Genomic DNA, 16,725 nt, shown 5'->3' on the forward strand with positions numbered 1-16,725 from the left:
GTTAGTTATTGAAAAAAGCCCCAAAAACCCTTAAAAATGGCCATTTTTACTATATCGAATATTTATTGCAAAAAGAACTTTTTTTAATGTTTATGACTCTTGAAAGAAAGCTCTTGTGATTCTAAAAAAAATGAATCGTCGCACGACTATTTATTTTTATTAGTTACTGATATATTCTAATTAGTTAATTATGAGATGTCCAAAGTACGGGGCTGTAAAATTTTTTTGACCGAAGATATCGAGTTGTAAAACAACTCAATCTCTTTGTCAAAACGTCAATTTTAATGAATGATTGGGAACGAATCAAAAAATTAATTTGCAACCCCTAAATTTTGACTTTAAAAAAGTGCGCCTTTTTTCTTTTATAAACAATTAGAATTGCGGCTTCTCTATGCATTATAGAGATTTCTTTTTTAGAAATTCACATATCTGAGATCAAGGTGCATATTTTGAAAAAAAAAAAATTGTTTTTCGACCAATAGGAGCCGAGATAATTTTTTGTTTTGTTTAAATCACCATTATTGTAATAATGAAAATTAACAAATCGGTCCAAGGGCATTCGATCGTCATTAAGTTATATTTTCTCATTACGATACAAGGCTTTACATATATTGGCTTTTTAACAATTAAAATGACGTTTCATTTCCAGCACGAGAAAAGCCAATGGCCGGAGGTGGTGGTGGAGGGCCTCCCTCGCGCGCTTGGAAATACTGAAAGTCCGCGTTCAAATCGACGCGCTTCGCAAAAATCAAGCTTATCTCGCGAACTATTGCATCAAATTCGATCATTTTTTTTAAATTTGGGGTAGCTTCAAAATTTATTGAGATTGGTGTAGTTGTAATTACTATATTTAGTGCCAATCGTTTATTATTAACTTAATTGAATTTATACATATCAGTGTATGTATAAGTTCCAATTAATTATTACTTGCTATCCGTAAATATGGATAAGGATAAATAATAATCAATATATTTTCAATTATTAATAACAATATTTTAATTTATATGCATACGTAGGGTATAGTTTACATGATTTCTTATTTTCTAATCGTGCCTAGTTCTTTTCGGCGCAGACTCATTTATTTCGTTTTCATTGCATTCTTCATTCTTCATTACTTCTACAAGACTACTTAAATTATATATTGATTATTGATTATTATTTATCCTTATCCATATTTACGGATAGCAAGTAATAATTAATTGGAACTTATACATACACTGATATGTATAAATTCAATTAAGTTAATAATAAACGATTGGCACTAAATATAGTAATTACAACTACACCAATCTCAATAAATTTTGAAGCTACCCCAAATTTAAAAAAAATGATCGAATTTGATGCAATAGTTCGCGAGATAAGCCTGATTTTTACGAAGCGCGTCGATTTGAACGCGGACTTTCAGTATTTCCAAGCGCGCGAGGGAGGCCCCCCACCACCGCCTCCGGCCTTTGGCTTTTCTCGTGCTGGAAATGAAACGTCATTTTAATTGTTAAAAAGCCAATATATGTAAAGCCTTGTATCGTAATGAGAAAATATAACTTAATGACGATCGAATGCCCTTGGACCGATTTGTTAATTTTCATTATTACAATAATGGTGATTTAAACAAAACAAAAAATTATCTCGGCTCCTATTGGTCAAAAAACAATTTTTTTTTTTTCAAAATATGCACCTTGATCTCAGATATGTGAATTTCTAAAAAAGAAATCTCTATAATGCATAGAGAAGCCGCAATTCTAATTGTTTATAAAAGAAAAAAGGCGCACTTTTTTAAAGTCAAAATTTAGGGGTTGCAAATTAATTTTTTGATTCGTTCCCAATCATTCATTAAAATTGACGTTTTGACAAAGAGATTGAGTTGTTTTACAACTCGATATCATCGGCCAAAAAAATTTTACAGCCCCGTACTTTGGACGTCTCTTAATTAACTAATTAGAATATATCAGTAACTAATAAAAATAAATAGTCGTGCGACGATTCATTTTTTTTAGAATCACAAGAGCTTTCTTTCAAGAGTCATAAACATTAAAAAAAGTTCTTTTTGCAATAAATATTCGATATAGTAAAAATGGCCATTTTTAAGGGTTTTTGGGGCTTTTTTCAATAACTAACAAACGAAAAAAATTGCTCGACAGCTCAAATTGTAGCTTTTGCTATTACCTACAACTTTTATACGAAACTTTTTCAGCTAAAACGCATACCGTGGCTTGCAGATTGAAAAAACCATATTTCGCCAACTTTGAGCGCTCATAAAAAAAATCTGACAATAAATTAGGAGTTGCATTTTATCAAGAGTTCCTATTTACATTGTACTGAAGCGATTTTCGTCGAGAAAACCCATCCCGGAATTTTTGTCTGAAAATTTCTCTGTTGATTGGACTAGAAAATCAATAACTACTCTCAATAGAATTAGAAGTGGCCACATGTCTTTAAACGCATATCTTTTTAAATTTAAGATTGTAGATTCTGACTTATGCCGTTGTAATAAAGAGAAAGAAGACGTTGACCACGTCTTTTGGCGATGTGAATTGTATGTCAATGAAAGAAAGAAAATGCTCAACTAATTAAGAAAATACGATAATACAGAACCAAAGACAATTGTACCTTTTCTCACCGATATGAATATACATGTCATAAATAGCCTATCAAATTTCATATTAGAAATAAAAATTAATATTTAATCCCGTGTCTCTAGATAATTAAGTTATTTATGTATTTATTTTTTACCATTAATGTTGTACTAATTATTACTGAAGTATTTCTGTATTTTAATATGCGTTATCTAATTTTATATCGAAAAGCGATTTATTAATATTAATATTGGCGAAAATATGTTTGTGTTATGAAACTCTTGTGGCGGTCTCATGATTCGCTCATCCACATCGAGATGGCATCGGCCAGCCACGAGCGGCAAGAAATACGCTCCCTAAATATATAAGTCCGCATAGCGACTTGCGCACTTCGAGCGTATGAGGCAGATGTTACCGGCCGTCGAGCCTCACTGACGAGTCCAGCCGGTAACATCGGGACGAAACGCTTCCTTCTTTACCGACCGCCTGAATGTGAGCCTGGCTAGCTCACACTGCGACCAAACCTTTTCTCGAGACTCCTCGTAGCAATCTACGCATGCGCGAACGACCCGCGTGCAGCCAAACTCTGTATTTATATTTGAATTTGTAGTTCAGCGCGTCCTCACCGGCGCCACTGTGGTGGTGTTGTGGCTCATATGATGTATACAGTTAAGCCAATAATAATCTTTCTATTCTATTCTATTCGGGCACGCTCGGAAGCATTGCCGTCAGCAATCTCCCTACTAATCTCTGCTGGCATTCACTGCAAGCCTTGTAAAGTGAGCGCATGAGATTGAATAAACTTGGCTAATACCTAAGTTCTTTTTCTCATTGTAATTAACTGAGCAAATCCTCTCCTATCCTATTATAATTCATGCTCGACTTATAGAACACTTCGCGCTATAAGAAACTTGGGCTGAATTATATCCTTTATAAGAAAGACTAGCTCTGCTTATGGGACAATTCGCCCCGTAAGAAACTACGGCAAAGTCTGACTTTTCTTGAAATTTTATTTACATACTTATATACTTTATTTGTTGATTGGTTTTATATTAATAAGTAGAGTAAATTTGAAAGAAACGAATTCTTACTCATTAACGCGACAAGACCATGAGAGTACGAACTATTAAATAAATTATAAGTAATAGGAACATCACAAGTTCAGAATTTTAAAGAAGAATTCTAGAAAAAACAAGTTATCAGATGGAAAAACTAATGGTGGTAAAGGTAGAATAACAGGAAAGGTGATTGATTAACTTACTGTCTACTATGAAAATGCCATTTAAGCTAACTGTTGTGCATCGGTTCTAGAAATGAAGAATGCCATCTGGGCAACATTTTACCACAAGAGTTCTACGAACAACAATCCACAACATTAACATTACTCAGAAGAAGAAAACAATTGGTGTGCGTACCAAAAACCATAAGTTCAAGGAAAGAAAAGCAGCTATAAACATAAAAATATACTTCCAAATGTCGTGATAGATGCCATTAAACCAATTTATGAAGACTTGTCAGCCATAGATTTGTTGGAAAAATGTTTGGCTGGATATACCCAAAACAACAATGAGAGCTTCAACAACTGTATTCGGAAACTCGTACCAAAAACTTCATTTAGTGGACTAATTGTACTTAAAATTAAAGTGGATATAGCTGTTACCATGTTCAACGATGGGAGAATTGGATTTATGAAAATAACAGAGATATTCGATATCCAGCCTGGCAAAGCAGTATTAGATTGGGTCAATTCCAGCAACTACCAAAGACTTCTGTTTGCAGAAAGATGAGCACAAAACAGAATCAAGGAAGCACGACAAGCTATGAGAAGATTGAGACTGCAAGTGGAAGATGATTTCTATGATGCTGGAGCTCACTGAGTAAGTAAAAATATTTACACTATACAACAACAAACTCACGTACACACAAGCCTCAAAATTCTTTTTCATTTTAAATACTATTTCAATCTGCTTCAATAAAGTTATTTTCAATAATACAATCAATTTATTTATAATATAGATTGAAATAGTATTGAAAACTTACATAGAATGATTTTTATTCAATGCCAGCTAAAGTTTGCTTACAGTAAAAATCATTCTCTTATTGATAGTTTGTAACCCCCCTTACCCTAGCCTGCAAAGTGTAATGGACAGTGAAAAAAAAAATACCATTCGAAACATCTCTAATTGAACCCTCCAAAAATGCTCAATATTTTAATTGAACCCCTTCAGTTGTCCTAAAAAAAATTAAAAACTATGATGATTTTTTCGTTTTTTGCAACTGCGATATCTTTAGTAATACTTAATATTTTTGCAAAAGAAACAAGGCAAAAAATTGAACCTTTGCTCGTTTTAATTGCACCCCTCTCACTTTTTCAAAATTATTAATATATATGTCAAAAACAACAATCTAACTTTATTGTATGTTCTTTCCAAATAACCCAATAACCCAATAATCTATTTGAAAAGAACATACAATAAAGTTAGATTGTTGTTTTTGACATATATATTAATAATTTTGAAAAAGTTTTTAATTTTGAAAAACAACCAATTGACTGCATGCGCACAGTGTACTTCCGGATACGTTACTCATAATAAATGTCAATTGGTTGTTTTCATATTATTTATTTTCTAAGTAAATTTATGCTATTTTACGGATGGTACAATTTAATTTACAGAAGGTACAATTTTTCTGCCATTTCATTTTTTAAATATTTTCCTTCCAAAGGCAATATATTGAAGGCAAATATTCAATACCCTTTGTTGCTAATTTTTGGCAAAATTAAAATAGTACAATTAAAAATAACTAGTTTTCTATGATGTACAATTAAAAATAAATAAGATATGATGATTTTCTTTTTTTACATTACATGTTTGTCGGGCTGTCTTCGCAAGGGTCTTGTAGACTACAAAACACATATGGATATTGGATAATGCAGATATGTAAACAGTGCAGTATAAAAGGTAAGTAACTTATATTATTTTATTTGTTGACTAATGAGAGTTTGTATTATATATTATAATTTACTGAATTATACTATATATTTTGATCTTCTTACGGAAATTGTTGCATTTTTTATTTTCAGGATAAGTTTGAAAAAGACGACTATATTTTAATATACTTTAGTTTGATTTTTTTTGTATCAAGTTTTAATAAGATTGATGTTTTTATTTCTAGGATTTATATCACTCTGGTGGGATTGGTAACCTGGATCTTGGCAAATAGATGCATGGACTCAAGAAAATAGAGGAAATTGAAGATTTTTAAAACTTATTGACTCAAGAAAATGTTTGTATTTATAATAATTCGATTCAGTAAAATAATCTAAATTATAATAACTATAAACATTAAACTTGTTTTTCTTGTATATTGATATTTCAGAAAGTTAACATCTTTACAGCATGATCCCGACATGAGTTTTGAATGGATTGAGCTGAAATTTTACACAGATGTTCTTTAACATATCTGTTACAGCTTAAGCGTAGCAGATTTTGAGAAAAATAAGTAGGAGTTAATATAAAAATTTATTTATATAAAAAAATTATGAAGCATTGAAACTTTAAATTGAATGTTTTTATAATGTATCGATTCTTTTTCAGAAAAGTTTTCTGCTTAAGTTGTGATGACACAAAAAAGGGGAAAGAAGCATTTGTCAGAATTAATCTGGACCAACTCATTTTTTTTAAAGCCTACGATAAAGCACTTTTGACTCTGGAATGTTTATAGCATCTTTCCAGCTACTCGGAGGGAAAGGGAAAAAGGATATCTGTAAATGTTTAAATGGGTCAAGTATGCAGCGTACTCACAGGAAAGTAGCTCAATTTAATTTTAATATGGTCACTTAAATTATTAATGCCATATTTTTAAATTACAGGCGAAACCCTGGCTGGTCCCTTTAATTAATAAGGTGGAAACGTAGCTTATTGTTTAATAAATTTGACTGATAAAATTTAGTTATATTTATTTATACCTATTCAACTCATTGACGCAATAGTCAAATGAACTTTTTTTATAGGAGTATGTACAGCTTTGCGAAGGTTTCGTTGTTTATGTTGTCAAATTGAGTTAGACAACATAACTACAAAATATAGAATGATATAGGAAGAGCTCTGACGCATGACGCCGATCAAAAAAGCCAGTTCAAAGGTCATTCTGCAATAAATTTACAACGATGTACTGCGTAAATATAATAAAATAATGAATCTAACAGAGGAATAATTCTTCGTTATTTCCTTTATCAGAGTTTGTCGACCACACCGTTAATGAATCGGAAAGAATAATGGCAGAGAAATATAGATTGGCGCTGATCAGAGCTTGCAACAATGCGCGAAGGAATAAAAAATAGTTTATTTTGTATTATTTTCGTTTTATTTCTATTTTTTTTTTTGACTTTTTCTATTTTTATAATTGTAAATTCGAATAAAAAATTTATAAAATGTAAAAAATAAAAATCAACGAAAAACAAAATTCTTTAATCTCCACATATATCCTTGGTCTTTGTATTACTACAAAATAACAATATCAATTACATACAAGGGTGGTCCGATAAGTACTTAGCCTACAAAAAAAAAACGAAAATTTTGGAAAAGTGGCATTTTATTTTTCAACATAGTCTACTTTTAGTTCGATACACTTGGCCCAGCGATGCTCCAACTTCTTTAACCCGTCTGAAAAATACATTTCCTCGAGGTCTGAAAACTAGGCTTCCGTGGCAGCGATTACCTTCTCATTCGACTCAAATTTCTGCCCGGCGAGTGACTTTTCAAGTTTGGAAACAAAAAGAAGTCGCACGGGGCTAAATCTGGAGAATACGGTGGATGGGGCAGCAGTTCGTAGCCTAATTCGACTAATTTGGCCATGGCGACGGCGGAGGTGTGAGCCGGTGCGTTGTCATGGTGGAAGAGCACTTTTTTCTTCGCCAAATGGGTCCGTTTTTTCTGCAATTCGACGTCGAATCGGCCCAATAATTCGGCATAGTACAGTCCTGTGACCGTTTTGCCCCTCTCCAGGTTGTCGATGAAGATCACACCTTGTGAATCACAGAAAACGGTGGCCATCACCTTTCCGGCCGATGGGGCAGTCTTCGCCTTCTTCAAAGCACTTTCGCCGGGTAAAGTCCACTGTTTCGACTGTTCCTTGGTCTCTGGTGTATACCAGTGGATCCATGTTTATTCGATTGTCACGAAACGACGCAGAAACTCCTTCGGAATGCGCTTAAACAGCGTCAGACATTGCTCTGAAGTTATCTCACGGTTGTGCTTGTTGTCCGGAGTGAGCAAACGCGGCACCCATCGCGCCGACAGCTTTCTCATGCCCAAAATTTCATGTAAGACATGACCCACGCGGTCTTTTGAGATGCCTACGATCTTAGCTATCTCGCGCACCTTCAATCGTCGATCTGCCAATACGAGATCGTGAATTTTTGTCACGTTATCCTCCGTGGTAGCCGTTTTCGGAACACCTGGACGTGGCTCTTCAAAAATCGACGTGCGACCACGTTAAACCAATTTTTGACGATCGCCATCGAAGGAGGAGAGTCCCCGTCAGTGGTGGGTAGGTAAATTACCATAGGTAAAATACATAGTTTTTGACACCTAATTTACTATGTATATTACCTCTTGAACTTTCAGAGTTTTTGACAACACGTTTTGACATCTTTTCGGCCATCGCTGTGGGATGGCGCGCCGACGCGGTGTGCCGGTACAGCCGATGCGGTACCGGTCTAAGTCAGGTCTTTTAAAATCTGTTAGCAAAGCATGCACTCTTCCTGCAAATTCGTTATCCACGACACTTTTTGCTAACAAATTGCCGTTATGGCTGTTACACGTTACATGCCAAATCCCAACAAGTTGACCCATGAGAATCATTACAGCTGCACCATCACTGATAACAGCGTATATATTAATATTATATTTTTCTCTTGCCATTCCAATACATTCGTCAACCACTTGACGCAAAGCTTCCCCAGTTTCACGATGAGTACTGAGATTCCAGGTGTTCAAAAAAATTTACTTTGTTCGCTGCATGTTGTCTAAACGAAGCATGGCAACAACATTTTGTTTATTGGCCGCCTTATTTTTCCATCCGTCTATTAACAAAACTACATTATTTACACCCATATTGGCTATTGATTGCTATAACTCGTTGAATCGATTACTAAGATTACTGTTGGAGAGAGTCTTATTACTTGGAATAATGTAATTTGGATTTAAGGCTTGAATGAAATTTCTAAACAATGGTGATTCGACTATTACGAAAGGTATGTTGCATCCAAAAAAAAATAGCCCAAGCAATCTTTCCAATTCATTACGATCAATATTAGCTAAAAAAAATTATTATCATTATAAATTTGAATTCAAAACATTTTAATAAAGACTATTTTAGATCATCTACATTATTATTGAAAAATATCGTATATATACCTGCCATTTTAATAAATAATCCAAACAAGAAAACTAGGAAAAATCACTAATTCCTGAACAGTTAATAATATATGATTTTTCTGAAATATGATTCGCTTCTTCACTTTAGTATAAGATTTGAGGTGAATAACCGAAATTTTCAAATGAAGAATGATAAATTACCTGGTACTAGTACTATTATTACTGTTTAGTGTTTATTGTGAAAATTAATTTTACAAAAACTGTGATAATTGTTACATTTAGGTTGTTAGTTTACTGTTGGAGATAAATAAATAACACCGGGCTTTCTTAGCGTCAAAGGATCAAAGGTCGAATTAAAAATATTCAAATTAGAATTTCAATAGCAAAGTACGTTGGTGTAACACTGCTGCGCATGCGCAATAGTATTTGGAAGTTTTTGACGTTTTTGACAATCTGACATGGTTTTTGACGTTGTTTACAGCTTCTGACATGTACATGTCGAAAACCACAAAATCGTGTCATTTTCCCAACACTGGTCCCCGTACACAGCATTCAAGCGCTTTTTGATTTCGCTGCGCGATTTCCCTTCCAAAAACAAGAATCGAATCACCGACCGATACTACTCTTTTTCCATTTTTCAAAAATCAACGGACACACTTGCTTTCACGCGCTCTCAAAAATAAACTACAACTTCGATTTGGCTGAAATCTTGACAGTAACCATCGAGAAGGTACTTCGTGATAGAATATTTTTTTTTGCGAGAGTGCCCTGCTATAAAAGTTCCATTAAAAACCATTGAAGAATTTCTGAATGGTTTTCAATCTTCGATCTGAACACTCCAAATGACCATTGAATATGATTCCTCATCCAACAAGAAATGTCAAGATATTAAATACTATTGGTTCCAATAATATAGATTACTATTGATTCCTAATCGAGATTAATCATTATCAATAGAAAAATATACTATTAAAGTAATGGTTTTCAATAGGATTCAATGAAATTTCTCATGTATGTTACCCAATCGATTTCAATGGTAAAATTCGTGGTCAAATCGAGGATTTGAAACCATTCGAATGCGATAATCAATTTGATTGAATTGATATCAATGGTTTGTTATTGCAACATTCAAGTCTCGTATCGTTGAATAATTTTCAATAGTTTTGAATATGAAAGTCCTAACATTTCAATAATATGCAATAGAAAATATCAATCTAATTGAATGGGTATTAATGGTCTTTTATCGCATGATCAACTTTTTTTCTGACGTTGAATAATTTTGAATAGTTTTTAATGTGAAGATCACATCAATCCAATATTAATATTAATTTATTTATTTAATATTTTTTTTTAATATTAAAAACTATTAAAATTGATAAAAGTCTATTCAATCAAATCATATACGGAGTTTTTTCATTCATGACCTATATAAAATTATAATATCCAAAGCATAAGATACGATTCTTCAATTATAGTATCGAACAACTATTCAAATTTATAAAAAATCATTCAATTATGGAAATTTTTTCTTTCATCATCTAATGATAAATTATAGAATAAAATTATATTTGATAAGTTTGTAGAATGAAGGATTATTCAAAACTATACAAACAACTTCTCAATAGAATACGATTGAGTTTTACTTGCATTTACCAATCATTAGATTTCATTAAAAAATATTCAATTGAAAATATTTGAAATTTTTTTGTTTGCCTTTCATAAGAAATTATAGAATACTATACCTCATTGAATGCGATTGGGTTATTTTTATATTGACCAATCATTAAGATTAAAAAAAAAACTATTAAATGAAATATTGCTAAAGTTACAGTATTGCTTTTGCTCATATTGGCATATATGGAAAACCATTCTATAAAATATTATTGACCAACCGTGTAATTGGATAAAAATTAATATCCATATAATATGATTCAATAAAATATGATTGGACAATTATTGTATCGAAAAATTATTAAAATTCATAGAAAGATATACAATAAAATATCATTGATTAATTATTTTATTGAACTGTGATTGATATTCATTCAATGCAATTGGATAGATTATCATTGAAACCATTCCTATACAAAGTATTATTCAGAAAGATTGAATTCTATTAAATTTAATGGTAAGTTTTACTATTAGTTATGCTTACCATGAAGTATTATTGAAAATCATTCAGTTTCAATCGTCATCGGAACATTGAACCATTCAGTTCATTGATTACCATTGAATATGAATGATCCCGAATAGGAATGAATGGAACTTTTTTAGCAGGGTGGCGCCATCGGGCGGTGAGGCTAAGTACTTATCGGACCACCCTCGTAGACTAAAACATTTTCACACCATCAGACTAGACCTGATGTATACAAAGGAACTTGATATGTTGACTGAATCCGAATCCGAGCTCAGATTTGCTTCATCACCCTCAGTTTTCGAGATGTCTTAACCTGAAAGTGTCAAAAACATGTTTTTTTACTGTTTTTCAACCCCAATAACTTTGTGAAAAAATATTTTTCTGCAAACTTTCTGACAGTACTTTAAAGAGTATCTCTTGCCTTTCAAGACATCCTTCTCATTTTTTTCCAATATCAATTTTTTCGACAAAGATATGACATATTGAAGTAATATAAATTAGCATTTTTGCAAATGTTCTTTAAGCAGAGGGTAGTTTCTCTTAAAGATAACATTCATTAAAAAATAAAATAATATCCCAAGTACCGTAACCAAAGAACCCTATGTCCTGCAATAACCCCCAACCACTACATACAAAATTCCTTAACCTACTAATCTTGTATCCTACTAGGTTTACCACTGTTATCTTTCAACAAAATTTTCCTCTGCTTAAACATTTACTAAAATGCAAATTTATCATGCTTCAATGTATCATATCTTTGTCGAAATAAATGATATTAGAAAAAATAAGCAGTGTATTTTGAAGGGGAAGAGTTTCGCTTTGAGATGCCGTCGTCAAAGAGTGACCGTACAAGACACCACTTTTTCGTCTGTTTTTACGCATTCGACAGAGGCAAGAAAAAAAAGCGTTAAAATATTTTAAAAATATGAATGTGCTCATCTTAAAAAATGAAAATGAGCATCACTCTAAATTTTTACATCACTCTAAAAACCACCCCTATTTAGAGATTGGAAGTATAATAATTGTTAATGATAAAAGCATCATCAACATGTATGAATTTAATCAACGATTTACTTTTCCTATTAAAATATTGTTGTAAAATTAAAATTAAGTAAGTTTAATATAGATAATACTGATGCATTATAGATTTTATAATGCATCAGTATAATGCATCACTGGGATTGAAAAACCAACCCCCCAAAATCATTAAAGAAGGAAAACATCCCTCAAATATCAAGTAAAATCAGAACAGTTTCAAAAACAATAAAAAATTATTGAATACTTTTAAAAAGAGATAAATATTACAAATAATAATGTAACCACTTGTTAAATGTGAAAATTCACTCTTCAATTAAATTCAATAAAAATCATGGGGAGGTTTTAAATCGTAATAAAAATTAAGCTATTTCTTATTCTTTTTTTTTATGAAAAATCAACCCCTAAGATGAAAAGTGGATATGAGCATAAGAAGAAAAAAATTCGAAAAATATAGAGCGAATCCAGATTTTGATTTTTCTATTGAATAAATCTTTTCAAATAAAAATTAAGTGATTTCAAGAAAAATAAGACCTTTGTAGGCTTGAAAAATAAACCTCTAAATCTTTAAGGGGGCGTAATCATCCCTCAAAAATAAATAAACCAAAATAATTCCACTCAACTACTTAAAAGTACATAAAATAATCATATTATCCTTCCAACACCTAAATAAGAGTGGTTATTGACAAGTTTAAAAAAATTAAAAGTAATGCTTATTTTCATTTTCCAAGACGAGCACATTGGTATTATTGAAATGTGTTTACAATTTTTCTTCTTATCTCAGTTAAAAGCGCAAAACCAGGCGAAAAAGTTTTTTGAGGTCACTCTTTCGTGATTAAGTTGAGATAAATAAATAACGTTATAGCCAAAATCCATGACCCGTGTTGTCTATTGCAACACACATATTATATGAAATAATAATTATGCGTGTAACATGTAATTACATCACGTGCAGAAACAACACGTGTAATCGATTCAGGTTGATTGTGACAACTTCTTTTAAAATTAATATGATTATCTAAATTATTATATAAATTAAATCAATTCATGTTTATTTATTATACTCGTATATTGTAATAACACAAAATTAATTAACAATCGATTTATTTTTTTGATTTATGTGTTTAAAAGTATTATAAAATTGCTAGGATATGGAATGAAATCACTCTGTATAGACATATGTATGCATGCACGAGGGTGCGTGCGCTTTCATAATAGTTATATACACGCAATGCATGTAACACATGTAGTTGCAATATGAGTCATGCCTATTGCAACTGTTCGTGTAGTTCAATAATTTATTATGTTGTACCTACACGAATATTTAAACAATGTGCAGTAATTATGTGCGTAATTACATTATTAGATTCCAACTCTTTTTTGAAAAAGATATTCATATTACTATTACATGCACATGTGGAGGAGGTAAGTATACATGTGAGGTCGTGGGCGGAGGGTGAAATGAACTTTTAGTTGGTGTGAGAATAACTTTATTTAATCCAAACCAAGACTTACAAATGTAACGCGACTCGGCAGAACATAAACCGCGAAGCTGGCAGAAGGCCGAGCTGTTAGCTGGTCTCGAGTTCGGGCTAGAGTGTCTGAAACTCGCCACAGCTACTTGGCGCTTCTCCTCGGAAAAATCCAGTGAAAAGGGCAAGTCCCTTCCACGAGGTCTGTGGAAAGGGTAGCTGGGACCGCAGGTTAACATTAAAAAAACGAAGGTTGGGCGCGCGTTTTCCCTTAAACAAACTCATTAACGCGGACGCGCGACCGTCGACGTTTAATGTGTTTATTGCAGATGACCATAAAATTTCCAGCAATTCGTTCAAGAATTATGAAGTTTTTTGCATAAAACGGTAAACTTCTGGCCAACACGTGGAGAGAAAGTGCACGCCATATCACCCCTTTACCAGTGGTAACGCTGAACTAGAATTAAAACTGTTCTATCATCAAGATACGCAAACGAACAAGCTATTAAAAACCAGCTTGGTAACGGTCTGGAAAATGAACATTTCGTCCAGAACGAGTGGTAAAGCGGTTCTTGTTAGCAGGACATGGCTGTTGAACATTAACAGGCGCTTCGTTGTTATTACAATTGATGTTGTGTGGTCCAAGCTGCTCGGTATTATCAGGTGCAGGGACGATTTCAAAAGGAGGCGTATCTTTATCACAATTACGTTGTACTACGATATCGTAGTCCACTTCGTCGTAGCATTCACGATTGCATTTATTATTTACATTGTTTTCGATGTCATCGGATACAATAAATGCGGGCTTGAGTCTGTCGATAGAAACGCGAACCTTTTTACCGTTTATATCGATAACGAAAGATTTATCGTTACGTTCGAGGACTTTATAAGGCCCGTCGTACGGAGGGTCGGATGGACCTCGTATGGCATCGTGACGCAAAAAGACGTAAGGAGTAGTAGTTAAATCCTTAAAAATAAAGACGTTTTTTTCGCTATGTCGTCGTGTAGGTGATGGCTTCACGTTATTGATACGCTTTTTGAAAGCTTCAACGAAGTCTGAAGTCGGATTTTGGTTGCTTGCGTGGAACAATTCCGCGGGTAAACGCAATCCGGCGCCGTATACAAGTTCGGCCGCCGTCGCTCCAAGATCCTCCTTTAATGCATTACGCATACCTAAAAGAACTACAGGTAGTACGGATAACTAATCGTTACCGTAGTGCCATTTTATTGCTGCTTTAAGTTGCCTGTGCACTCTTTCTACTTGGCCGTTTGCTTGTGGATGGTAAATTGTCGTACGAATTCGCTTTGTACCTAACAAATTACATAATTCCGCAAAAAGAGTTGATTCGAATTGACGGCCTTGGTCAGTAGTTATACGCGCGGACACGCCGAATCGAGCAATCCAAGTCGAGAGTAAAGCTTTAGCAACGGTGTTAGCTTCCATGTCACTAAGAGGGACTACTTCAGGCCAGCGAAAAAAACGATCGACGCATGTTAGACAATAACGGAACCCTTGACAATAACTCATGATTATAATATCAATGTGTATATGTTCAAATCGATTGGCTAATTTCTCAAATTACGCGACTGGAGAGTACACGTGTCGAGTAACTTTGCATCGCTGGCATGAAATGCATGCTCGCGTCCACTCTTTACAATTTTTGTTAATATTAGGCCAAACGAAACGCGAATTTACCAGTTGTTGAGATGCGCGTGTGCCAGGGTGCGAAAGGTAATGTAGTGAGTTAAATACGGCGTGACGTAAAGGTAAGGGCATATATGGTTGTACGACGTCGCTTGTCGTATCACAATATAAATGCACGTTGTAATCCGGAAAATAAACTTTTTTCAATTTAAGTGACGAATTTTTTGATGAGAGCAATTCGCGCAACTCGAGATCGCTTTTCTAAGCAGAAGCGAGAGAATCGTGATCGACGGATGAGGCGATTGCTTCGACGCGAAACAATGCATCGGCAACACAATTTTCGGAACCTTTAATATGAACACTTATCTAAATTCTGCTGGAAAGCGTAAGTAATAGGCTTATGGTCCGTAAAAATTGTAAAGTTTCTACCTTCCACCATATGTCTGAAACGTTTAACCGATTTGTAAATCGCGTAAAGTTCTCGATCATATGCGCTGTATTTACGTTCGGTCTGCGTTAAAGACTTTGTGTAAAAAGCTAAAGGTTACCATGTATTATTCACGCGTTGTTGTAAAGCACTACCAACGGCAAAATCCGAAGCATCTACGACAATGCTGATGGGCACGCCAGGGGCAGGATGCGCAAGCATTGTTGCTTTAGCGAGAACGTTTTTTGATTTATTAAAAGCGTCACGAGCTTCGTCGGTCCAGTCTACGGGTTCTTTGCTTTTCCTCACGCCAGTTAGCAAATTGTTCAATGGTTGAAGAATAGCGGCGACGTGAGGTACGAATCTACGATAAAAGTTAAACATGCCGAAATAACCGCGGAGGTTTTTAATCGTAGATGGCAATGAATACTTAATGATCGACTCGACGCGTTCTTCCATAGGAGCGATGCCGTTAGCGTTAACTTTGTACCCGAGAAAAGTTATTTCGCTTTGACCGAACACACATTTTCCGGGATTAACCACCACGCCATACTCAGAAAAACGATCAAACAAAATCTTCAAGTGCTCAAGATGTTGCTTCTCATCATCCGATTCGATCAAAAAATCGTCGATGTACGCGAATACAAAATCTAAACCGCGTACACAATCTCGTCAACAAAACGTTGGCACATCTGCGCAGCATTTCTTAGACCGAACATCATCATAAGCGGCTCGAATAATGCGAAAGGCGTTGTAAGCGCTGCTTTTTCGGTGTCTTTCGGTACGATGGGAATTTGATGAAACGCGCGCACGAGGTCAATTTTCGAAAATACCTTTTTGCCGTGTAGATTATACGCAAAATCTTCGATGTGTGGCGGAGTATAGTTGTCTGCGACGGTGCGTTCGTTGACGGCGCGATAATCGCCGCATGGACGTGGGCTTCCGTCCTTCTTAGCAGCAACGTGGAGTGGCATCGACCATGGGCTCTTCAATGGCCGCATGACCCTTGCCACAACAGCATGTCGAATTCGACTTTTACCACCTTCAGCCGATCAG

General features: G+C 34.2%; 1 protein-coding gene and 1 long non-coding RNA gene across 2 annotated transcripts; one reads left to right on the forward strand and one right to left on the reverse strand.

Moving 5' to 3' along the window:
- The first annotated feature begins 5,400 nt into the window (after positions 1–5,400).
- Positions 5,401–6,373, forward strand: LOC131672721 (uncharacterized). Its single transcript, XR_009302659.1, has 4 exons — positions 5,401–5,533; positions 5,748–5,858; positions 5,952–6,074; positions 6,170–6,373. It is a non-coding gene; the product is annotated as an uncharacterized LOC131672721 (long non-coding RNA).
- A 7,729-nt stretch (positions 6,374–14,102) lies between these two features.
- LOC131672838 (uncharacterized) lies at positions 14,103–14,768 on the reverse strand. Its single transcript, XM_058950336.1, has one exon. It carries the CDS (start codon positions 14,766–14,768, stop codon positions 14,103–14,105), a length of 666 nt encoding a protein of 221 aa, XP_058806319.1.
- Positions 14,769–16,725: the final 1,957 nt, after the last annotated feature.

Source organism: Phymastichus coffea, unplaced genomic scaffold (assembly GCF_024137745.1).
Source record: "Phymastichus coffea isolate CEN01 unplaced genomic scaffold, Cenicafe_Pcof_1.1 PCOF00012, whole genome shotgun sequence".
NCBI lineage: Eukaryota > Metazoa > Arthropoda > Insecta > Hymenoptera > Eulophidae > Phymastichus > Phymastichus coffea.

Excerpts from the sequence above, each read along its gene's own strand:
- LOC131672838 (XM_058950336.1), bottom strand. The coding sequence starts at position 14,768 with ATGCGTAATGCATTAAAGGAGGATCTTGGAGCGACGGCGGCCGAACTT.